Below are 27,151 nucleotides of genomic sequence, written 5' to 3'. Positions count from 1 at the left end.
GGTTAATGGTAGGGTTCTTAGTCAGGTGGAGGAACAGAGGGATCTTGGGGTCTATGTACATAGATCTTTGAAGGTTGCCACTCAGGTGGATAGAGTTTGTAAGAAGGCCTATGGAGTATTATCGTTCATTAGCAGAGGGATTGAATTCAAGAGTCGTGAAGTGATGTTGCAGCTGTACAGGACTTTGGTTAGGCCACATTTGGAGTACTGTGTGCAGTTCTGGTCGCCTCACTTTAGGAAAGATGTGGAAGCTTTGGAGAGGGTGCAGAGAAGATTTACCAGGATGTTGCCTGGAATGGAGAGTAGGTCGTACGAGGATAGGTTGAGAGTTCTCAGCCTTTTCTCATTGGAACGGCGAAGGATGAGGGGTGACTTGATAGAGGTTTATAAGATGATCAGAGGAATAGATAGAGTAGACAGTCAGAAACTTTTTCCCCGGGTACAACAGAGTGTTACAAGGGGACATAAATTTAAGGTGAAGGGTGGAAGGTATAGGGGAGATGTCAGGGGTGGGTTCTTTACCCAGAGAGTGGTGGGGGCATGGAATGCGCTGCCCGTGGGAGTGGTAGAGTCAGAATCATTGGCGACCTTTAAGCGGCATTTGGATAGGTACATGGATGGGTGCTTAATCTAGGTTAGAAGTTCGGCACAACATCGTGGGCCGAAGGGCCTGTTCTGTGCTGTATTGTTCTATGTTCTATGTTCTATAGAGGTTGAGGTTTCTCCAGTTCTTACCAATCATAAATCCATTTCTTTTGCTCTGCCATGAAAACATTTCTTTGTAATACAAGAAGTTTGTGAATTCCAATGTCTGAACTCTTTGTTTCCACGCTTGTTAATTGAGGAGTTGTTTAATCTCCAATTTGTGAAATGTATAATTCATGCATAAGTCAAAACATGACGATTTCTTCATATCTGATTAGTTTCAATGACTATTAATAAAAACATTGATTTCAGTTAAAACAATTTTGTTTTACCTATCTTGGTTTCGTGAAGTAACTTGTTTGGTCAGTTGATTATTGGGACCATTTTAAGTCAGTGTTCTTTCCTTTTTAAATCCATTTTTGTCCATAGAAGTCCCAGGTAATAAATTAGATGGAATTTAAAAATCAATGATTCATATTTTATCATTATTGTGATAGATGTAGGTTTGCTCGTTGAGCTGCAAGGTTCATTTCCAGATGTTTCGTTACCCTACATCTTCAGTGAGCCTCTGGTGAAGCAATGCTGAAAATTCTTGCTTTCTATTTATATGTTATTTCTATTTATAAGAAACCCAAATATATAAATAGAAAGCAAGAATTCTTAGCATTGCTTCACCTGAGGCCCACTGAAGGTGTTATCTAGTAGGGTCATGAAACATCTGGAAATGAACCTTGCAGCTCAGCGAGCAAATCTGCATCCAAAACCTCAACCTGAGCTATAAATCTTCTCAAAACTCACTATTATTGTGATATCACCAATGGTCCAATATTCATAATTGCTGAGATTAATTTTTAATTTTGAATTTATTAATGAAATTCAAATTCTACCAGGTGTGTGGTGGAATTTGAACCTGTAGTCCCAAAACTTATTAGCCTGGGCCTCTGGGTTGCTAATCCAGTGACATTACCACTAATTCACTGCAGAGTTATTAAATAATTCTCAAACATTTATCAGGGTTTTTGGGTTTTAAAGTTAAAATTGTTAGATGATAGGAATATCAGGCTTAATTACAAACTCCAAGGAATTTCAGTTGTGAAGAGATTAATACAATCTAAAATGGGATGCATTGTTATGAGTGCCTTATCTTTATACCAAGATTGTATTGTTTTTAAACTATCCTGTTCTTGAATAAGATTTTCTCTTGTTTGTTACATTAGTACTAACTTTATCAGAGTGGTCAACAGTGGAAGACATTGCTGTAATTTAAATACATGAAGACGTTGCTAAATGTGAAATTATACACTATTATGTGAAAACCAGAAAGAAAGAGTATTATTTTAACAGTCATATATTGGGGAGTATGCATGTATAAAGAGATGTGGGTGTCCTTCATTGAAAGTAGAAGGGAAAACACAACAAACAGTTTGGAAAACAAATGGTATATTGGTCTTCAATGCAAGAGGTTTAGAGTTTAGAAGCACGAATGCCTTACTGCGGATACTGCAAACCACACCTGGAGTATTGCATGCAGCTTTGGTTTCCCTGCCGACGAAAGGACATCAAGGCAATTTTATAAAGATAAAGCAGAACTGTCCTAAGAGGACAGATTGATTCGACTGGGCCTGTATTCATTAGAGGTTTAGAAATATGAGAAGGGACCTGATTAAAACATACAAAATTCTACAGTGTTGGATAGATTAGATGCAGGATGAACAATTTCCTTTGTTAGGGAGTCTAGAACCAGAATGTCAGGAACCAGAGTCTCAGGATGCATGGTGAACCGTTCAGGACTGAGATGAAGAAAAAAATGTTATGGCAGACATTAGGTTACAGTTTTCAGAGTATCTGTTGCTGGTAAAGCAGAGCAGGCTGTGCAGCATCCGTGGAGCAGGAGAACCGACGATTCGGGCAAGAGCTCTTTTCCAAAACGTCGATTCTCCTGTTCCTCTGATGCTATATGACTTGCTGTGCTTCTCCAGCACCACACACTCTCGACTCTAATCTTTAGCATCTGCCGTCCTCGCTTTTTCCTATTAGGTTACAGCCTCCCTTGTCATGTCCCATGTCCCTAGCAATGCGTTCAGTAGATCTGAAGTAGGCTGCTTGAACATGCTAGTTCCCCTCTTCATGTACTTCTTACTTGCTCACAACTACAGTCTCATCAGCACCTCTGTGAACTGAAACCGAAAGCTTTCCAAACAATGGGATTTCCCCTTAAACAAAAAATTTAAAAAAGACCTAACCCTTCTAACTGAAAGCAAGCTCATGTTCTTCGGTGTTTATTTTGCCCAGTTGTAGTACTCTCCCACTGTAAACAAATTCTCACTATTTACACCAGGGACCCCCTCTCTCATACCAGAATAAAAGAAATTATGATTCCAGAAACATTGATAAGTTAATTATTAATACATACACATATATCATTCACACAGACTAACACTCTCATGCCATTTGTACAAAACCCAAATTTTAAAATTAATTATATTAAAATATAAATAAGTTACAACCTTACATCACAACAACACTTTCAAGAATTTTTTTTTGTCTCCCATTGAATTGGGAGCCCAACCTTCCAAAAACTTGAGGTAGAACCAGAAGTCCTGCCCTATCATTCTAAAGGATATATATTGTATATATAACACAGTCTAACATTCAGCATTAATATGTGATAATTATGGGTGAAGGTAAAAACTGTGGTTGAGGACATCACAAGCTGCATTTTAAATAGCTGATACAGTCAAGACAAGTCCCACCCAGACATTAGTAACATTGTGAGTCATCAGATTTCAATAAATCTTTGTCTCCTTTGTAAGGAATTCTAACCTGCACTTTCAGAAATCTGGTCTTGGAGTGCCCTAATAGTTTTTGAATCTATCTGTATCATTTTGGTAGTTCAATCTCATCTCCTGAGACCAACTGCCCTCAGCCTCTTGAGATTGTCAAGTGTCTGCCAATAAGCATAATTTCTGCTTTTATGAACAGCTAGATTCAAATAGCTGCTACCGAATTTCCCTAATATCCAATAAGCTGGATCAAGTAAATATTGCTTTTGAGCTTCTTAATCCCACTCCCTGCTGCACTAAATTGTTGATGATCCTCAGGGCTACATTTTACCTAAATCGTTGTCTACAGCATTGAGCCAACACTTCCTTTGGGACACCAAGCCTGAAACTGCCTTAAGTTTCTAACAGCAACTTTTGCTACTTAGTGCTGCTTCTTTTGCTTCAACACTTTCCCAGCTCCAAACTGCAACTGAACGTCTCCAAGCAAACATACATTCAGATAAATTGAAACCAAAGAAGAACCTTCTTAAGACCCATACACATCCAAGATAACCTCACCACCTCTGAGCATAACCTTTACATTCTGCCAGAGATCACTGAAAGTAGTTAGCAAATTTAGCTTTAACTTGAAAACTATCTTTCCAGACTCTCTCTGCTGTAAGCAATGTAGACACCATGTCACCAGCTCAGCAAGTCCACCTGCTGTTTCTGATCCTACTTTTCTCGCTGTTAACCTTTTAAAGTAGGATTGCTCACCTTTTAAGGGTGATGGACTTCCATCCCATTTTATACAATTAAATTTGAATTCCTGAGGCTAAAAATAAACTAAAACAAATGAAGTAGATATTTACGACAGCCCGCTACCGCCTGGTTAAGTGTTTTGGGAGCATTTAATTGGTGAGCCTTCCTAAAGAGATGACATGGAGCTTTAATTTGTTGTGTGGCTGACAGAGGAGAACACTGCCCACTCGATTAAATACTGATATTCTTGAAGTTGCTCTAAAATGCTTATTTCAATTACGATTAAATATTAAGCGAAGTGGAGCCAGACTTAAAAGCATACAATGCTGTGTATCAATTAATAATCAGGTGTCAGGTTGACAGTATAGACAATTCTCTAATAGATAGCAGACACACGACAACAAATACATTTTTCATTACATTGATGAACTCATGACAGGCAGAGTGAAAGTCTCTTGTTAACTCAAAGGGGAAGAGGACCCAGATGTTCTTGTCTAACAGGGTCTATCCCTGATAGACCTCGGATATTTATCTATTGCATACATAGTAACTCTAAGTTATGCACACAATATTCTCCTCTTCTGGGGATTAAGTTTCCAGTTGGTGTTGTAAATTAAAATAGGGAACACAGATGCTTGAATGCCAAATAATTAATTTTATATCACAAGGGAAATTGAAACAATCAGCATCACTTATTTAAAGAAAAATACTCAAGTATTATTGCTGTAGATAGTGAGTTGGATGAGAGCATTATGTTAAAACCTAATGCTGTGTGTGTAGGTTCTGTCTTTGTGGGGAGGGGCTGGGATTCAGACAAGTCTGATCTGGGATTGGAATCAATGTGAGGGGGTAGGTATGGGCCAAGGGAGGCCAGTTTATATCAAGGGTGGGGGTTAGGAAATCTTGATAAGGCAGGGGGATATTGGTGTAGTGGGGTGGGAGTCATTAGAAGAAGCCAGGTCCATTGGGGTTGGACTGGGTGGCAGTGAGATGTTGGGATTGTGGGGGTTTGGGGGTATGAACATATTGATTAAGTATCTGGGGTTCATTGGTGATGTGGGCTGGAGATGGGGAAGTGGGAGTCAGGTTATTGACATGATAAAAAGCACCCCAACCAGATCTACACTCCCACTCTATCCCTGTAATCTCACATTTACTATGTTTCATCCACCTAGCCTGTACGTCGATGGACACTATGGGTTAGTTTGGCATGGCCAATCCACCTAATTGCACATTTTGGACTGTGGGGGGATATCTGAGCACCTGGCAGAAACCCATGTTGACCATGGGGAAAACATGCAACCTCCACACAGACAGTTGCCCAAGGCTAGAATTAAACTTGGATCCTTGGCACTGGAGGGCAGCAGTGCTAAGCACAGTGCCACCTTGTCACTGCAAAGGAACGTTGAGTGTCCATGGGGTTAGGGGAGAAGGGTAGTTGGGGGCTGAGGGCTCAATGGTGATCAGGAGGGTTATTGTTAGAGACAGCAGCCAGAGCAGATTTTAATCCTTCTAACTTTTCCTTATTTTCTAAATATTAAACTAAGTGAAGCAGAGCCCTTCAAATTCCCACACTTACTAGTGCTGCAGGAGGTGTACAGCACATAAATATGATGTTGAAACCTCATTTCTATGATTGAAATATTGGGCAAAGCATATCTGGTGCTGCTAGCTACCCGTACATTCAGCAGGGGACCAAGTAGAACAGTGCAAATAGCATGTGGTGCAGCCAGCCTTCTGTTCTTATAGACAATCTGTTGCTCTTAAAGAAAAAGCTATATTAAATGACAAGAGATTATTGCACAAAACAAGAAAATTGGGAAATCAATTTGGGATGCTCTAGAATAATAGATGCAGTGATGGAAGACTTAATGGTGAAGCTGAACAGAAGGTACAGGAAGCATGCAAGGCCGACTCACAAGAGAGACTGTGAAAAAGTAGCCAGGATGGTTAGACACCATAAGGGGACCCAAGGAGCTGGCAGTAGAGTCACAGAACTCTACAGCATGGAAACAAACCTATTGGTCCAACTCATCCAGGCCGATCAGATATCCTAAATTAAACTAGTCCATCAGCTAGCATTTGGCTCATATCCCTCTGAACCCTTCCTATTCATATGCTTATACAGATGTTGTAATTGTACCAGCCTTCACCACTTCCTCATTCCATACATGTAACACCCTTTGTGTAAAAATGTTGTCCCTTAGGTCCCTTTTAAATCTTTCACCTGAAACCTTTACAATTTTAATGATTTTCACTTAAATAGTCAAGCTCATTGTATGCATTTTCACATGACTCCTCTCATCCTGTATTTCATCAGTTTTTCTCATTGCTCAATGCACTACACCCTGATAACTTAACCAGAAACATTCCCTGTTACTCAGGGCTCAGGCTTCATTTTCAGATATATCTTATTGTTTTGCATTCCAATGCTGCCCACCTCTCATTGCCTTCACATACTTATTCAGCTATGATGGGCATATCATTCCAACATAGTGCAACACCTTCACTCTCATTCTTTTCCCTGACGCGTAGAATATGGTGTGCTGGTACACAATAGAATGGAGTAGAGCAGGAGATACCTGTATACCTTGAGCTGTATGAAGGAGCTCTCTGATGATGTTGTTATTATTCAATCAAGCCTATGACATCACTTTGTGGAGGACTAAGAATGATGTTATGTTCCTGTATCAGCAAGTCCTCCTCCTGCTGTCTGACATGGTGGGTGAGCTACAAATGGCATGACCATAGGACTCTTATTTACTGATTTCAACTTTCTCTGAATTTCTGCGCTCAGATGCCAAAGAATTGCCTACTGCTTGCTCAGCCACAAAGAATACAAGAGACCTCAAGAGAACTGCAACCAAGCAGGAGCAAAGGATAGTTCATTTGCCAGCTCACCAGAGGGATTCAGGGGCATCAAGGAGAAACTTATGGGCGTGCATACTGAGCTTCAGGGTGCATTGGTTTACTTGCAAGATTGTTTCCTGTCACTGTCAAGGAACATGGGCATGTCAGTCTCCAAATTCATAGAAGGACCATTCAAATATTTCTCTTTGTACAGTATCTGGTGCATCCCTGTTTCATTGTGCAAATTGAGAACATCACTTCTGCTCCCATATAACAATTACAGACTTTGTGTGAAGAGACCACCCAATCCTCTGCTCCATGTATAATAATGCAGCAACCCCTTGCCAAATCCAGGAAATCATGACTCACCTGGTGGGTGTTTTTCGGACATTGGACAATGAGGACTGGGAATGGGCAAATGTTACACCTTCTGTAATTGCATGGGAAGGTGTCATTGGGCAGTGAGGAAGTGTTATGATTGATAAAGGAGTAGCAAGGCAGCAGCAACATTTCTCAATACTGAATCCCTCAATTACCGGCTGTGAATGTAGGATCTCAACAACTAACTCCCCCATGCCCCCTCCACTTCCACTCACTTGGAAATCTGTAGACAACTATACCTCTGTCTGCTTAACATGTTCCCGACATGATGTGTCCTCTGCCCAGTAGTAGATTAATACCAGTAGTGGTGGGTTGAGGCTATTAAAGGGACATTATTTGTCATCCATGGGCCTACCTGCAATTGACTTAATAGGATGGAGACAAGCAGGTATAGGTCCCCAACATTGCACTCTGCCTGATTATATGACATCAAACTCACCAAAGGGGAGGGCACATAATTGAGGGGATATTGCTGCTCAGAGCTTCAAAGTTTTTTTTTATCCAGAGCTGTGTATTCTTTCTTAGGATATAAGGCTTTATCTCACTTCTCCACATCTTTATTCTTTTCTTCTCCTTGACAGCTCTGTTAATAGACAATAGGTGCAGGAGTAGGCCATTCTGCCCTTCGAGCCTGCACTGCCATTCAATATGATCATGGCAGATCATTCCTAATCAGTATCCTCTTCCTGCCTTATCTCCATAACCCTTGACTCCACTATCTTTGAGAGCTCTATCCAACTCTTTCTTAAATGAATCCAGAGACTGGGCCTCCACTGCCCTCTGGGGCAGAGCATTCCACACAGTCACCACTCTCTGGGTGAAGAAGTTTCTCCTCATCTCTGTCCTAAATGGTCTACCCCGTATTTTTAAGCTGTATGTAAGTTCTATGTAAATTGTGTGTGGACCTAAATTCTGTTAAACTTATTCCAATTGGACTTCATTAGTCGCTTAGATTTTAAGTTAAAGGATTTGAAAGTTACATACTTGCCAATCTCCACCTAAACGTGGGCTCAACTGGTGTCACAGTCCATTCACAAAGCTTTTGACATGCTAGTAATCCCAATCAGTAGAAGTTACATTTGTGTAAACACTGCAAAAATGAGCTTGAATTGGTTGCTGTAGTCTCATTAGCATTAAATCAACAACAAAATTATTGATAGTGCAAAAATCAATCTCTGGAACACTAAAACAAATAGCAGGAGGTTTTAATTTTGTGTTATGAAAAAGGATCCTACAAATTATTCACTTTCAAATGCTGTGTGTTTGCAGCATTTTGTTTTATCGCAGGCGTCTAGGATTCAGTTTTTTAAATATTATTACTATCCCTGTAATATTTAGTACATTTGGAAAACACAAAGAATAAATTAGAACTGTCTATAGAGGAGTTGCTTAGAGCAAGTAAAATACACCAATGTGTTAAACCTCTCAAAACTATAGAAGACAGTGGACAATGGGAAAAGATTTCTTAAGATTTGGTAGGCAAATGAAATGCTCAGTTTAGCCATTCTGATCAAAAACTCGCTAGTTTAATTCATAATTATGAGTTTGTTAATCTCAGCAATCAGCTGCAACAGTTGCCCTTTGTATACAGACCAGAGAAGTGGAAACAGTCAAGGAGTCCTGAAGATATTGTGGAACCATTGATGGTCATCAGCATGGCAGCTGCAAAATTTGAATACCCTGTTGTTGCAAGTGAACAATGGTCTTTCAATGGATATACTATTGGAGAACAGGATATTTGAAGGCATTGCACTTACGTGAATTAAGTTTTTGAAAATGGATTAGTCTAACAATGATTGGTTATATATTTATTTTGATTTATTACATATCTATTAGACTCTAATTCTAACCGAATGCCCATTTGGTTTAGGAGAAGAGCCAGTACATTCTTTGCTGCCAGCAGGATAAAGTAATTGTGTAAATTCTGTTGTGATTTGTGAGCTTGTTGTGAACAATTTACTAAATTAAGCATATAAATACTTTTAAGGAATTGATGATACAGAAATTAAAGTTTAGAAATTGAATGTGTTTATATATTAGAACTATCCTATTATCTGACATTTTAAAAAAAGTCCAGTTTCCAGGATACATATGGGCCTGAAATCCTGTGTATTTTATCCACACCATTCCAATACAAGCTGTTAAAATACATTACTAAGAAAACCTGGTTTACCTCTGAATCTCTCACTATTCACATTCCTTCACCTATAGATTAGTTCTGAATGAACAATTTTTCCAGTTGCTATGCTATAGCAACATTGTGCATGCAGCATGATTTACTTTCATTGCTATTACGTCGTGTTTTCCCAGTGTGGATTAAAGTACTCTTTTGGGGATATTTTAGTTTGAACTTCTTGTAAAATGATGAGTTCTGCCAAATGTGCCAGCTGTATATAAGGACAACTTATATTGAAATAAATCAGTCTGTTTTTATCCAGTGATTAAGGCAACAATGAATTTCAAAGTGTATTTTGTTCTGATTTACTCATTGCCTGTGTTTGCATGTGAAGTTACTGATCTATCATGTAAGCTACTTGAGAAGTTTAATCTGTATGGAATCCATCAGAATGGAGATATCATTATTGGTGGATTGTTTCCTATTCACTTCACGGTAACTTTACCTGAACTTACCTACAAAACAAAACCTGAAATGTTACAATGTGAAGGGTGAGTTTGTTTATTCTTCACTAATAGATTCAAAGGATCATGTCAAATATTTAAAATATTCAAAATAGTCAAATAGTTGATAGAAATGTTTTGTTTGCTAAAGATAGACAGATTTTCATTAAATACAGAGCAGATTTTACCCTAACCATTGACTTTTATATTAAATTATTCAACATATATATGAACGCTAATTAATATATATTTGCAACTTCGCTGTTAAAATTTAGGGTAAGAGTCATTCACATATAATTGACATATTCTAATGTTTATGCTGGTTACACAAATTTCTACAATAAAGTGCGTGGATGAAATTGAATATTTTGATGAAGAAATAAAATGTAAGTAATTATTCACATTAAGTTACACATATTAAGCACATTATATGGTAGTGACATAGAAAAAAGGCACAGCTTTAATACATGCCTTTAGAACTGACTGATAATTGCTATAAGGAGATAAGATAAAAGAGGAATGAGTTTCAGAGAAAGCAACTGCTTGGATTGTTTTTTAATTCATTTCTTAAAGGTCATGTGAAACAGACTTCAATGGAAGGGAGTTATTTTAAAAACAATCTCTTGTCAGTAAAGTTTTGTGCACAACAAATCGTTATTATGAGTGTATGATTTTCCTAAAACAATCATTCGATGGCAAAAGTTACTTAGTTCTTGTCCAATTGGTTTAAATTCATAAGCTGCTATTTACTTCAAATCCCTTTAAATAGACAAAATAGATAATTCATCCTTTGAGAACAAAGAAAAGTTGAGAATTAGAAGATCTAACATATAGGCGCTTCTCTTTGGTTGCTATCAATGCATCCCTCGATTAACAAATAATAACTAATTGTCTTCTCTAATAATTGGCTGCTTTCATAGCAAAATGGACACATAATTTCCTTGCAAAGTTCCCTTTACTCAATTAAGAACTGATATACAAAAAGACTTGCTTGAGACAATCAACAATAAGAAACCCTGAAATTCAACAATTTGTAACTTAGAAGTTAACTGGCTTATTACTAATGCAAGGATGATGGCTTTCTGGGAAGATGCATGTTTATTTCGTATGGGAGACTAAATGCAAGGACATATTCTGATTCATTTTATGAATTAAGTGTAATAAATTTAAATAACCTTTTCTCCAACAGTTTTAATTTCAGAACATTTCGATGGTTACAAATGATGATCTTCACCATTGAACAAATAAACAAAGACCAAACACTACTTCCAAATATACGGTTAGGCTACAGCATTTATGATAATTGCCGTAAAGTACCACAGGCTGTCAGAGCAGCAATCACTCTTCTTAATGAAATAGATAATATGTCCAAGAACTATAAATGCACAGGATCATCTCCCATTGCTGCAATTGTTGGTGATGCTCGATCAACGCAATCCATTATTACGGGAAGAATTGCAGGACAATTCAGAATTCCAATGGTAAGATTACAAAGCATTTAAAGTACTTTCCAATGAAAAATTGATGAAAAGGAGTTTGTTTCCAAAGGAAAATCAATGTTCTCTCTATATGGAACAGAGTAAAGTCTCTTTTTTTTCTACTACATATTTCCAGATATATAAATGTTAATGACTGCAATATTAATTTGCACATTTGTTGTTATATTCTATGCATTATATTCTATGTGTTTTATTCTGTTAAGATTGAATTATGGCTAATAAATTAAAATCCTTTTAAAAATCATTCATCACAAGTAATGACACTGCAAATGAAAAAAAACTAAATGTAGAAGTCCTCTTTCATTTATAAAACTGAAATAGTACAAACAGATCTTAAATATTTCCATCAAATTACAAAACATGAAATAAAATTGATAAAATGTGCATTAGTAATATTTTAAAATTACTTTTGGTGACAAGGAATCATAATTTGCACAATAATTTTGAAAAATGGTCTTCTGTTTGAGTACAATTAAGGTTTTGTTTCAACACAAGATTTATAATGTTCTTGACAAGGCAGAAAAAACAATTTTGGCTTTTATCCTTTCATTCAATCTTCACAAATGTCTTCTATTTTTCAGGTCAGCTACTCTTCCTCATGCTCATGTCTTAGCAACAAACTGGAGTTTCCCACCTTTTTCAGGACAATACCTAGTGATAGCTTTCAAGCCAAAGCTATGGCCCAACTTGTGAAGCATTTTGGATGGACTTGGGTTGGGTCTATTGCAACTCAAGATGATTACGGCCAATATTTAGTTCAGTTATTTAATGAACAGATTCAAAATTATGGTGTATGTCTTGCTTTTACTGAAGTAATTCCAAAAATTCCATCCAGACGTAAGATACTTCAGATTGTAGACACCATCAAAAGATCCACAGCCAAGGTTATTGCATTGTTTGCTGGTGTAGGAGATATTATTTATTTAGCCAATGAAGTGGTGCGCCAGAATATTACTAGTATGCAGTGGATAGCAAGTGAAACTTGGAGTACTGCAGCACTGCTAGCAACAAAAACAAACTTTAGATCCTTTGGTGGAACAATAGGTTTTGCTTTCCGTAAAGCAGAAATTCCACAGTTCAAAGAATTTCTTCTAAAGGTGCGTCCATCTTTAACCCCTCATAATTCTCTGGTAAATAGATTCTGGGAAAGGATGTTTGGATGTACATTTAATTTATCAGATAACTCTACTAGACTCAGTGCAACTACAATTTCAAAATCAATATGTACAGGACAAGAAGACATAGAGGAAATAGATAGTTTATATAGTGATGTGTCACAGTTGAGAGTTTCGTATAATGTCTACAAAGCAGTGTATGCAATAGCTCATGCACTTCATAATTTGGAAACCTGCGATCCTGACAAAGGACCATTTCTGAACAAAACTTGCGCAAACATTTCACACTTTGAGCCATGGCAAGTAAGGCATTTCTATGTTTACTATGAATTTTCAAGTTTTACATGGCAATTGTTTATTACTGACCTTTTACGGGTTAGACTAATTATATTACCATTTTCACTCTGCATATACAGCTTCTCCATTATCTAAAAGAAGTTAACTTTACAAATGATTTCGGCGAAAAAGTACACTTTGACGAAAATGGTGATCCCATTGCATCATATGATATTATGAATTGGCAAATGGATGCAGATGGCTCTGTAAAAATTGTTACTGTTGGCCTTTTTGATGCATCGGCAACCTCTGGGCAAGAGCTTTTAATTGATGAAGACAGAATTATTTTTTGTGATGGGACAACAAAGGTAAATATATTCGACTCTGTAAAGAAATAACATTGAATATTTTGTATGAGCAAAATGTTGCGCTTGCTTCCCTGATAAAATGAAATTAAGGTTTCTTCCCTTTCACAGTTTCCCATAATGAGTTCAGTATTTCATAATCAGTATTTCATACTATGACGGAATAAGCTATACAGGAAAGCCATTTTCTAAAACTTCGAACAAATGCTCATAACATTCTGTGCAAGAGAAAACATTTTGAAAATCAGAGATTTAGGAAAAAGCTTATAAGAGAAGAAATCTTTCTGAAATAACACAGATAGGACCGTTTATAGATTAAATAGCCATGAAGCTAGGAGGAGGTGCATGAATACTTAATGTGACAAATGAATCAAGAATTTGTCAGAGCTGTTGTTGATTCCCAAAGAGTCTGAACTTGCTCTCAACTCATTCCAAATAATGAATCCAAACAATCTATACTTACGCTTTGCAAACAATATGGTAATAGTAACTTGAAAAAGTATAATTCTAACAATTTACTTACCAATGTTAAATTAAATTGAGAGTGTTCCTGAAGAAAAATGTCCATAACAAGATTCAAAATACTTAAATAAATAACTGGATAGCATCTTTAACAGTTACGATAAGTCCTTCACCTGACAAAGGAGCAGCGCTCTGAAAGTTTGTGATTTTAAATAAAGCTACTGGACTATAACCTAGTGTGGTGTGACTTCTGATTTTGTCCACCCCAGTCCAACACTCGCAGCTCCACATCATGTCATGATAAGAAAAAAGGCTCCATTAGAAACTGAAGACAAATGCATCTCATAGCATATTACAGTGTCAATTCAAACAAAACATCATTTAGCGATTTTTGAGAAGATTTGTAGCTCAGGTTGATGATAAGTGTGTAAGTTAGCTCGCTAAGCTTGAAGGTTTGTTTTCAGATGTTTCATCACCATACTAGGTAACATCATCAGTGAGAGTTTCCAGTAAAACACTGGTGGTATGTTCCGCCTCTCTCTTTATAGGTCTTGGTTTCTTAAGGTGGGTGTGTCATTTCTGGTTTTTCTTTCAAGGAAAGGTAGATAGAATTGAAATCGATGTGTTTATTGATGGAGTTCTGGTTAGAATGCCATGCCTCTAAGAATTCTTGTGCATGTCTTTGTTTCACCTGTCCTAGGATGTGTGTGTTGTCCAAGTCAAAGTGGTGATCTTCTTTGTCTATGTGTATAGACATTAGTGATAGTGGGTCATGTCTTTTGGTGGCCAGCTGGTGTTCATGCATCCTGGTGGCAAGTTCCTTGCTAGTTTGTTCAATGTCATGTTTTTTTACAGTCCTTGCTGGTATCTTGTAAATGACAATAGTTTTGCTGGTAGTATCTAACGGATCCTTTAGATTCATTAGTTGTTGTTGAAGTGTGTTGGTAGATTTGTGGGCTACCATGATGCCAAAGAGTCTGAATAGTCTGGAAGTCATTTCTGATATGTCTTTGATGTAAGGTAATGTAGCTATAGTTTTTGGTTGCGTTGTATCTGCTAGTTTGGGTATGTTTCTGAGGAATTGGTGGATTGTACCCATTTTTCTTGAAAACATGATATAGATATTTTTCTTCTGCTATTTGTAGTTCTTGGGTGCTGCAGTGTAATGGAGCTCACTGAAATAATGTCTTGATGCAGCTCCATTTGTAGGTGTTGGGATGATTGCTTCTGAAGTTAATTATTTGGTTGGTGTTTGTTGTATTTCTGTAGATGCTGGTTTGAAGCTCTCTGTTAACTGTACGTTCAACTGTCACGTCTAGGAATGGGAGTCTGTTGTCATTCTCCTCCTCTTTTATAAATGTTATGCCTGTCAGGATATTGTTGATAGTGTTGTATGTTTCCTCTAATTTGTTCTGTTTTGTGATGACAAAGGTGTCATTATGTAGTGGACCCAAAGTTTGGGTTGGATAGATGGGAGGGCAGTTTTTTCAAGCCTCTGCATTACTCCTTCCGCTATGAACCCTGATAATGGTGAACCCTTAGGAGTTCTGTTGACTTGTTTGTAGGTTTTGTTATTGAATGTGAAGTGGGTGGTGAGGCACAGGTCCACTAGTTTGAGGATGTTGTCTTTGCTGATGAAGTTGGTGCCGTCTGGTGTTTGTGGTCCTGGTTTTCCTAGTAATGATGCTAGTGTTTCTTTGGCCAGGTCGATGTTAATTGATGTGAAAAGGTCTGTAACGTCAAAGGAGACCATTATTTTGTCTTCTTCTATCTTGTTATCTTTGATGGTGTTCTGGAATTCTTGGGTGGAGTGAATGGAATAACGTGAATCTTCAATTAGATATTTTAGTTTTTGGTAGAGTTCTTTGACTAGTCTGTAAGTTGGTATACCAGAAAAGGAGACTATGGGTCTGAGGAGGGCTCCAAGTTTGTATATTTTTGGTAATCCATAGAAGCCTGGTATGTTGGATCCATCTGGTTTCATGTTTTAATGCTAATTTAGTTACAGTTAAATTTATCATTTTCACTGCTACCTATCCCACATATACCAGAACAGAAGTGGAAAATTAAGGAATACAATACAATACAAAATGAAATATCAGATTTCAGATTCAAAATCCAAATCAGCACTGAATTGCAGAACCATTTCAAACTGCTTGCTGGAACAATATCAAAACTTAATGCCCCACAAAAATGTGGAGCCATGAAAGGTCTGAACAAAGTTTAGAATCCAATATGCTGGCATATAGAGCTGTATTTTGTGAAGAAAGTAGAAGTCCTGCTGGCGGGACTAAAAGCATATTTTCAGATGGGAAGTCCCAGGGGTGTCCTATTCGTTGGCCGCCATCAGCAAAATGCTGCTTAAGAGTCTCGCTACTTGCTGGTGGAAGTTGTCTCCTGCTTTTACCGGTATTAATTTGGGTTTTGGTTTTGAAAAGTCTAATATTTCATTTATTTTAGTTGGTATTTTCTAATCCATTGTCCCAGATGTTGATCTGTAGTCACAGTTAGTTTGCACAGAAACACTGTAACAGTTGCAGCTGACTGAATTCTTTTTTCTGGGGAAAGTGAAGTAGGGTCGGTTGGGTTTATATTCATTGGTGCCTAGAAGAAGGGGAGGGGATCTCATGAGGGTATAAAGGATTCCATCAGGGATGGACAGACTGGATGCAGGGATGATGTTTTCTCTGCTGGGGGATCTAGAATAAGGGGTCACCAACACAGGAGACGTGATAGGCCATTTCAGTCTGAGTTGAGGAGAACATTTTTGACTTGAAGAATGGTCAACCTGTGGAATTTTCTACCACAGAAAGCTGTGGAGGCCAAATCACTGAATATGTTAAAGAAAAATATAGTTTTCTAAATGCTAAAGGTGTCAATGGGTATGGGTTAGTGGAGAGAGGAGCATGGCATTCAGATAGATGAGCAGGCTTTATGAGTTGAATGGCTCACTCCAGTTTCCATTTTCTATGCTTCCACATGATACACTTTAGATTAGATTAGATTACTTACAGTGTGGAAACAGGCCCTTCGGCCCAACAAGTCCACACCGCCCCGCCGAAGCGTAACCCACCCATACCCCTACATCTACATTTACCCCTTACCTAACACTATGGGCAATTTAGCATGACCAATTCACCTGGCCTGCAAATCTTTGGACTGTGGGAGGAAACCGGAGCACCCGGAGGAAACCCACGCAGACACGGGGAGAACGTGCAAACTCCACACAGTCAGTCGCCTGAGGCGGGAATTGAACCCGGGTCTCAGGCGCTGTGAGGCAGCAGTGCTAACCACTGTGCCACCGTGCCGCCCACTGCTGTTCTTTAAAGTTCTTCAAATAGAATTTTTGCATGTTGGCACTAATTATTGCAGCTCCAAAAACATTCAAGAAGCTTGACACCATCCAGGACAAAGCAGCCCACTTAATGTGCAAATTAACAAACATTCACTCTTTCACCAACAGTGCTCAGTAGCAGCAGTGTGTACTATTTACAAGATGCACTGCAGAAATTCATAAAAGATCCTTATACAGCACCTTACAAATCCATGTAAAAGGACAAGAGCAGCAGATACACAGGAACATCACTACCAATAAGTGGGGATAAAGGGGTATTTTTCAAGGTAACAGCTAGTGCCTAGTGGGAGTTTTGCAGGGGTCAGTGTTGGAATCACATAAGCAATCTGAGGGCATTGTTGCTAAGTTGGTAGATAGACATAGGTAGGTGAAATAACAGGTTGTGTTGGGGAGGTGGGTAGGCTGCAGAAGGACTTGAACAGGTTAGGAGTTTGGCAAAGAAGTAGCAGATGGAATACAGTGTGGGAAAGTGTGAGGATATGCACTTTGGTAGGAAAAATAGAGGCATAGACTATTTTCTAAATAGAGAAAGTATTCAGAAATCTGAAGCACAAAGGGACTTTGAATCAAAGCTTAAGATTCTCTTGAGGTTAATATGCAGGTTCAGTTGGCAGTTAGAAAACAAACAAAATGTTAGCATTCATCACGAGAGGGCTTGAGTATAAGAGCAGAGATGTACTGTTGAGCTACGTAAGGCTCTGTTCCCAGTTTTGGACCTTATATCTAAAAAATGATTTGTTGGCATTGGAGGGGTTCCAGAGGAAGTTTACGAGAATGATCTTGAGATGAAGGGCTTCTGGTGTGAGGAGCAGTACAGGATTCTGGGTTTCAACTCATTGGACTTTAGAAGGATGAGGGAGGATCTGATGAAATTTACAGAATACTGAGAGGTGTGAATAGAATGGATGTGCAGATGTTTCCAGTAGTAGGAGAGACCAGGTCCTGAGAGCACAACCTCAAAGTGAAGGCACAGCCCTTCAGAACTGGGATGAGGAAGAATTTGTTCAGCTAGAGGGTAGTGAATCTGTGGAACTCACTGCCACAGAATGCTGCTGAGGTAAAGTCATTTAGTGTATTTAAGACAGAGATAGATAAATTCTTGATTAGTAAGGGGATTAACCAAAGATTATGGGGGAAGGAATTGAGAAACATATCAGCCATGATCAAATGGCAGAGCAGACTTGATGGGGCAAATGGCCTAAATGCTCCTATATCTTATAGTCCTTCTGGTTGGGCTGCCTTCAGCACGTGGACTGCAGCAGTTCAAGAAGACAGTTCACCACTACCTTCTCAAGGCCATCTAGGAAAGCGATAAATGCTGGCCCAACCAGCAACACCCAGGCACCACCAGTGAATTTGAAAATTGTCGAATGATTTGCCTCTCAGTATATCAACTATTGCTTTAATAATGATTACAATTATAACTAAACAACTAAATTGCCTTTTTCCTTTGTGTTTGTGCCATGGTAGATTCCAAGATCTATATGCAGTGAAAATTGCCCTCCTGGTACAAGGAAAGCAGCACGAAAAGGACAACCAGTGTGTTGTTTTGACTGTTTACAATGTGCTGAGGGGGAAATCAGCAATCAGACAGGTGTGTAAAAAATGTATTATGATCTTAGAGTTTTATTCAAGTCCTTGCAAATTATTTCAGATATAAATTCATTTTGAGAAAATGTCATGACATATTTTTTCATTAAAAACCCACCTAATTCTGGCCTGATCATTAACATTTGACTATTTATATGTAGTTTGGGCCATATAAAGAACTTTATTACATAATTTATTTGGAGGCAAGCTTAGTCAGAGTTATTAAGAATATTTTTATCTTCACTAAGTCTTTGGTTATGCTAAGTTCAACAAAAATACCAAACTCATTCTAAATAGTAATTTTTAAAAATGAAAAACTTGATTTAAAAGGTCTAGAAATCATTCAATCATGCAGAATTTGAGATTTGCTGCAAAAAGACACATTTTAGACCATGGGATTATGAGACATAGGCCATTCAGTCCATTGCATTTGCTCCACCATGACCTTTGATTCCCTTACTGATTAAAATTCTATCTGTCTTAGCCTGGAATATTTTAAATGACCCAGCTTTGACAGCCCTTTATGGTAAAGAATTCCACAGATTCCACTGAAAGAAGAAGTTTCTCCTCATCTCTGTCTTAAACGTGTTACCTCTTATTTTGAGATTATGCCCTCTGGTACTAGACCCTCCCACAAGCTCTCTACATCTACCTTGTGAAGTCCCTTAGAAACCTGTACATTTCAATAAGGTCTCTTCTCAATGAATGTAGGCCCAACCAACTCAACCTTTCTTCATATGAAAACCCCTCCATACCCAGTATGAAATTAGTAAAACTTCTCTGGACTACCTCCAACGCCACTATATCCTTCCTTAGTTAAGGAGTCCAAAACTATTCATTGTATTCCAACTGTGGTGTAACTAATGCCTTGCATTGTTTTAGCAAAACCTCCAACTTTTATACTCCATTCCCTTTGAAATAAAGACCAACATTCCATTTGTCTTTCCAATTACCCACTGAACTTGGTTGCTAGCTTTATGTGATTTATGCATGAGGACTGCGAAATCCCTCTGGTTTGTAGCTTTCTGCACCATTCTCCATTTAAATACTATTCAGCTCCTACAATCTTCCTGTCAAATTCTGTCAAAGCATATCATCTTGTGCTCATCAGGGCATTTGCAAGAAATACAAAAGTAAAGCAAAAACAGCATTTTTACAGTATGAGAAGAGAGTAGTGATTGGTTTAGGAAGTGGACTCTGATTGGCAAATACATTCACTAACAGTGACTGCCAAGCTGTGTTTAATTTTAAACAAGGCAGGTTGAGCCTGGTCAAAACATTGAAGTAAGAAATGAACAAGGTAAAGGCTGTCACATATTTTAATGTATTGAAACTATCACTGTGTGAGTACATGTTCTATTTGTCTACAAAGAACACGGCCACATATATTAACGTATGTCGCCTGCAAAGAATTTTGCCCATAAACAAACTTGATTGTCAGTCTCACAGTATAATGCACTTGCATATACTGGAAGCAATATATATTAATACACAGGCTCTTGTTCATCATTAAGTGGTGCATTCTTCATTGAATTGCATCTACCAATCATGTCAAATTGCCAACTAGTCAGCACTCTCCTCTCATACATTACATTGTTTTTCATTTGCTTATTCTTGAAAATTGTCCTGACAAGTGTAAGATGGAAATCTTCAAGAAATGTATCTTTCTTTGGAAAAGGTTTCTAATAGTTTATGATTGAACTAATAGACTGGCAACCCAAAGACCACGGTTGTGAGATTGAACTTCATAAACATGGCCATTTGTTTGGGAGCACCATAAACAAGACTTGTTACAAAAATTCAACAGGTTCACTAACTCCCTATGTCTGCATGTGGATTGCACCCTATCTTGAGATTTATTCTTAAAACCTTCTTTTCTGGCTAGCAAGTCAATTAATTCTCAAGGCAACTAGCAATAAAGGCGTTCTTTATCTGCATTCCAAAAACAAGTGAAAATATAATATTGATATCATTAAGAAAACATGCAATGCACATTGGAGAGGAAATATGAAGTTACAGAAGTTTTCCTACACAGAGCAATACAGTGGCGGTATTGGCTCTTTGTTGAATCAGTCTAGAACTATTGTTGCCACCACTATAGCTTGAAAAGACATGAAATAATAAGAAAAAAAGTGAATATTTTAGTGACCCATAAAATTTGTTGAATTGAACAAAGCAGGAGTCATAGAATTCATAATAGTATCAGAAGACACAGACGGAGATGATAATGTGAAGCTAGAAAAACAAGAAGTAGAGTTTATCAATGAGTTAAACAAGACAAACCATAGCAGATAATCTCTACTTTTCATATTTTTAACAATAGTTTGCAAATTAGTGAGGAAGAAACAATCCTTCAAAATCACTACACGCTTGCAATTCTGGTCTCTTGCGCAATCTCTATTTTACTCGGTAAAAATACGCATTCTTGTCATCAGCCTAAATCTCTTGACCTTTCGACCGTTGTCTCCTGACAAAATACTTCTTTCACCAAGACATCATGATCTGGACTTGTATATCCTGATAGAGTCAAACAGCATGGAAACAGACCCTTCAGACCAACCTGTCCTGGCCGTCCATGTTCCCAAACTAAACTAGTCCCACCTGCCTGCTCTTGGCCCATATCTCTCCAAACTTTTCCTATTCACAAACCTATCCAAATGTATTTTAAACGTAACTGTACTTGCATCCACCCCTTTCTCTGACAGTTCATTTCACACATGAATCACTTTCAGTGTAAAAAACATTGCCCCTCATGTCCTTTTTTAATCTTTCTCCTCTCACCTTTAAAAATGTCCTCTAGTTTTGAACTCTAGGGAAAAAACACTTGTCATTCACACTATCTATGCCCCTTATGATTTTATAAACCTCAATAAGGTCGCTTCTCAATCTCCCATGCTCCAATGAAACAACTTCCCAGTCTTTCCAGTCTATTTTTGTATCTCAAACCCTCCATTACCGACAACATGTTTGATAATAGTTCCGTGTAGCATCTTAAAAAATGTAATATATTAAAGGCACTGTATAAATGCAAGTTATTATGTTTAGCTAGTATCATTTGCATATCTGTTTCTGTAAGAAGAATCATAAATTTAAATGAAACAACATCTATTATTTTTATCATTGGTCAAAAATACTTAATCCAACTTTAATATTTCACCTTTAATCTAAAGTATAATGTCCCCAGTTGGAAGGGTGAATCTGCATCAAACCACATCTCAATTAATCCATCTAATTAATCTAATTAGTCATAACATGCAAGAGAACACAGGTATCTCATTTGTTACAAAACGAGAATAGTGGCTATAGCTTAAGGGAAAAATTCCACATCAAACATGGCTGAGTAGGCAGTCTTTGCCAGTCTTGCTGCTTGCTATCATTATGTTGGAAAGATTGCTAAGTTGGTTATCAACCTGCTTGGTCACATTATAAACTCCAGTGGACAACAAGTAAAATTGTGGTCTCAGTCTTCTACATTTCTGATTTGCCAAACTTATTGTGGGAAAATGGCCTCAAACAACTAAGATGTGGAGGTGCTGGGTGGACAAAGTAAAAAAATCACACAACACCAGGTTACAGTCCAACAGGTTTATTTGAAAACATTATTGTCATGGGATTGTGAATTGAAAGAAATTCTGGAATTTACATATTAATCAATCGAAACCTGCATCCCCATTCTAAATGATTAAAGACTTAACAGCAAACCAGCTTTGTTCAGTACATTGCATCTCTGCTCAGACTTCCTCCCACAGTCCAAAGATGTGTAGTTAGGTGAATTAGTCATGCTAAATTGCCCATATTGTTCAGGGATGTGTAGGTTAGGTGCATTAGTCAGGGGATTGTAGAGTAATAACGTAGGGGAATGAGTCTGAGTGGGATACTCTTTGGAGGGTTGGTGTAGACTTGTTGGGCCAAATGGCCTATTTCCACCTGTAGAGATTCTATCAGTTGTATGACACTTTGATCTTTTATTATGAATTCTGTGTCTTATTATCCTGCCCCGTAGCTATTAAACAAACAACTAATGCATTTTTTGTATAGGACAAAAAGAGAGAATCAGAAAAAAAATGTTGCCAGAGTATACTTACAGACCCATATGAAACACTAAGTTAAACTAATGGTACTAAAAGTAGAAATATAAAGGTAGAATTGTGGGCTTTAATGAGTGTATCATTTATATGGTTGAGTTATAATTTTCTGAATCAAGAAAAATATTCCTGTTTTAATTTTGTAGATTCCGTACACTGTTTCACGTGTCCCATAGATTATTGGCCAAATCAAGAACACGATCAGTGTGTACTGAAGGAAATAGAATTTCTATCATTTGAAGACACGCTGGGCATTATTTTAACAACCATTGCATTGTTTGGAACAGGCATAACCATTGTAATGTTAGTTATTTTTATCCATTATCGAAATACTCCTGTTGTAAGAGCTAATAATGTAGAGTTGAGTTTTCTTTTGTTAATTTCATTAGTTTTGTGCTTTCTGTGTTCACTGACTTTCATTGGCCAACCAACCACCTGGTCCTGTATATTACGACACACCGTGTTTGGAACTAGTTTTGCCTTGTGTATTTCCTGCATTCTTGGAAAAACAATTGTTGTGCTAATGGCATTTAGTGCTACACTTCCCAACAATAACATGATGAAATACTTTGGGCCTCTACAGCAAAGAGCCAGTGTTTTTGCATGTACTTTTCTTCAAGTTATAATATGCATGTTATGGCTTGCCACCTCACCTCCAGTACCAGTAAAGAATACAAAGTATCAAAGTGCAAAAATAATACTTGAATGTGATGTTGGCTCTGCAACCGCATTCTGGTGTATGTTGGGATATATTGGCTTGCTGGCAGGTACTTCAGTCATACTAGCATTTCTAGCACGAAAACTGCCAGACAACTTTAATGAAGCCAAGTTCATCACCTTTAGTATGTTAACTTTTTCTGCAGTTTGGGTAACTTTCATTCCAGCTTACATTAGCTCACCTGGAAAATATACAGTAGCTGTTGAAATATTTGCAATTTTGTCTTCCACCTTTGGTCTGGCTGCCTGTAATTTTGTTCCTAAATGCTACATTATTTTGATAAAGCCAGATCAAAACACAAAAAAACATCTGATGGGGAGAGCAGTTGCAGCCAGTAAATAAATTATGCAAACTATAAATCATTTGTTAAATGCTAAATGGCCAATGTATCTTTTATTCTGTCCTTATTAGGAAAAAATGTCTGGTATCATTCGTAAATTTTCAAAAGTTGCTTCTGTTAAAAAAACTGTATTTAGATTTAAATATTGAAAGATATGCATCACTGTGATTCCTTAAATCAATAAAGGAGTAATATAATTCTTTGCTCATTTGTGGTACTCTGTCCTGTCTGCTAAAAGTCATCAGCTCACACTTTGCTATTAAACTCCATATGTTATCTAAGGGGCTTACTATTGTTAGCTGTCCTTCCAGGTTACACTTTAGTATGAGATATTAGGCAATATGGAAATCCTGACTGTACGATGGTGAGAAATATTATTGATAGCATTTTAAAATTATAACACTACCTTTAACACTTAATATTACTTAATTACATACCCTTTCAACTTAGAGTAGCTCTTCCTCATCATAATCAATTATCTGTGCTGGAAGAACAGTTCTATGGGTGTCTGTTGACATGGTCAAGTTCAGCTTAGCTATTTTCTCTACGGTTGCCGACTTTTGTTGACAAAGCTAATGTAGGAATAACGGTGTAGTACACTGCAAGATCTGAGCATTTTGTTACATTGTCCTCCTGCTGCCATCTCTTTGGGGAGTGTACATATTGCGTAGTTAAATAAGGTTGTCTGAAATACACCACAGATGACTCTTCATGCAATTCAGTGGGCTAACCAGTTGTTATAACCCAGTAACAATGATAACTTAGATTTATACGGTATCGTTGATGTAATTAAACATTTCAAGGCACTTCTCAGCATTTAAAGCAAAATTAGATGACCAGCCACAGAAGAGATTACGGGAGAAGATGATCAAAGGTTTGGTCAAAGAGGTAGGTTTTAAGAAGCACCAGAAAAGAAGAAAAGGAAACTGAGAGCTTTATGGAATGAAATGCAGAGTTTAGGGTCTCAGCACCCTAGGGTAAGGCCGTCAATGGTGCATTTCAGGGCTGCACAAAAGGGCAAAATTAAAGGAATGCAGACATTTCAGAGGTTTGAGAGATTGAAGGAGACTACAGTTAGGGAAGGCAATAGTGCCATTATGTTAATTAATTTTGCCCATTGTTATTATTTATTTAATATTTAATAACACTTTAAATACATGTTGACTTTTTCTAACATAATTAGTGCACTATTCTAACAAATAGGCTGAATGGTAATCTTGTTTGTAAATTAATCAAATTGAATTTGCTAATGCATCTGTATATAATAAGCTATTATTTCCTCACTCGTGGGACCAACTAAATATATTTATGTATATTGGGATTTCCTTTTATTAGCTTTGTTTTCATTACAACAAAAATATGTAGGTTTTAACAGCAATTTTTAAAAGAATATTATGACATGAAAAGTATTTTCAGTGTGTCTATCTTAATTACTTCATGTCTTTCTGCTCTTTTGTTCAAAAAGAAGCTGTGCATTTCAATGACTCAAATAATTAAGTATTAAGTTCTTTGAAGTGTAATGGAATTAATTATTGTTCTTTGCTGATATGGCTAGGCTTTGTTAAAGAACACAAAGGAAAAGGAGGGAGTTCAGCATCATATTTGTATACATAAATTAAAAGCTACAATTTGTACAATAAATCCATACAGGCAGAGAACACCAAAAGAAACCATGGCTTTCAATCATCATGTAAAATGATAGCTGACATGATAATACTCCTCTCAAATTTCTCCCTGGTGGAATCAGTTACAAGTCAGTACACCTGCTCCTCAAGAAAGGGAGCATCTGTTGAGTGCAGAATTTTCATCTGGAATTTAGGAAGGTTACAGATGGAGAGAGAGAGAGACAGAGGTGACAATATAGGTGTTTTACCATTCTAAATATTAACCTGGGTTGCTTCACTGCAAGTCACACTTTCACTTTTGATTTAGTTTATATCCAGCCTGTGAAATTATATCTATCGACTAATTATGTGAATCTTTGCTAAATTCAACTTGGAAGCTTCAACTTGGTGACTTATATGTAACAAGCTTCCAGCAGGAATTTTCTACAATTCATCTAAAGAGCAGACATATAGCTGAAGTGCAGCTGACATGGAAAATTAGAAAGAAAATACTCTTCTTTGTTGTAAAAAGTATTGTTTGATCAGAATATGAGGAATTTTATATATTGCCCATATTTCTATGAGCACACAGGTGCTTGTGAATAACAATGACAGACCAAATAGAAACAAATCCATTCCAAAGCAATTTTCAGTTTGCCGTGTGCAAAATCCCAACAAAAGATATCCTTAATTCCTTAAGACATTTGCTCATATAGTCACATGGGATCATGATCCTTTCTGGAACCTCTCTGGTTTCAAATTTGCTTTAAAGCAAAGGTTCTAATGGTTTTACTATCTTTATCTCTGAGCAAGATAAAATTAACCAGTTAAACTTATTGTTTACCTAAAACCTCAAATAAGAAAAACATTTAGTTGGATTTTCAAGAAACCTTTGATCTCTTCTGGTCTCAAGAGGAATTATCTTAACAGTAGCACTCACAATGCAGAGATACTTTGTCACTTCTTAACCTTGTTTCAGAAATGCTGTGTGGTCACCATGGTAACTGAGGAAGTATCTTACATTTTAATTTCAAATTTTCAGCAACTGTACTACTTTGCTTTTAAGCTAATGCTCAAATCGATGCTATTTCTCTTCAAGAAATACGCATGTCAAAGTATTTATGTTCATATCCCCAAAGGCATTTCCATTTGTCTTTTCCTTGTTAAATTTTATTACTTTGTTTTCCTGCTTGTGTTTGATTTGGAATTTATCAAAACTCAATTTCACTTGCATAAATGTTTCTAGTTCCAATACATACAATGCTGACTTCAATGAAAATTTCACATGTTCTATATATATATATCTATGATTACAAATACCTCCAAAATATTCAGTGTTCCTTGAAACGCTGGTCTTGCTGAACCCTGAGCTCCATGTTCAATGACACATGAACTCATGACTTATTCCTCAATGGTGCCAACTTGCCCTGTTTTAAAACTGGCCTGGCCCAGTTTTTACAATTCTCCACTTGAACAAAGATGTTTTTCTTGTCCTTCCAGGTGTCAAGCATAATAAATTACAACAATTCAGGGTAACAATAAGCTTCTAGTTTCCTCTAATCCTAACTGTGTTTTCATTATCACATTCGATATTTTCTGTTCTAAACTGAAGGATTATTTCTCAGCCAAGATCGCTTAAACCCATTTCACTAATCCTTAAACTCCTTAGTCAAACGATCACTTCTTAGCTAAAGCCTCAGTTTCATCCTTTCCGCTTATTTCA

At 37.3% G+C, this 27,151-nt stretch overlaps 1 protein-coding gene across 1 annotated transcript; it reads left to right on the top strand.

The window, feature by feature from the left end:
• The first annotated feature begins 11,242 nt into the window (after positions 1-11,242).
• On the top strand, positions 11,243-23,826 carry LOC140478945 (extracellular calcium-sensing receptor-like). The gene is made up of 5 exons (XM_072572623.1): positions 11,243-11,500; positions 12,100-12,936; positions 13,050-13,277; positions 18,562-18,685; positions 22,913-23,826. Exons 1-5 carry the CDS (start codon positions 11,243-11,245, stop codon positions 23,824-23,826), a joined length of 2,361 nt encoding a protein of 786 aa, XP_072428724.1.
• Positions 23,827-27,151: the final 3,325 nt, after the last annotated feature.

This window comes from Chiloscyllium punctatum, chromosome 6, assembly GCF_047496795.1.
Source record: "Chiloscyllium punctatum isolate Juve2018m chromosome 6, sChiPun1.3, whole genome shotgun sequence".
Taxonomy (NCBI): Eukaryota; Metazoa; Chordata; class Chondrichthyes; order Orectolobiformes; family Hemiscylliidae; genus Chiloscyllium; species Chiloscyllium punctatum.
Note: the sequence above shows the minus strand (reverse complement) of the source record. Positions and strands in the feature narration are given on the sequence as shown.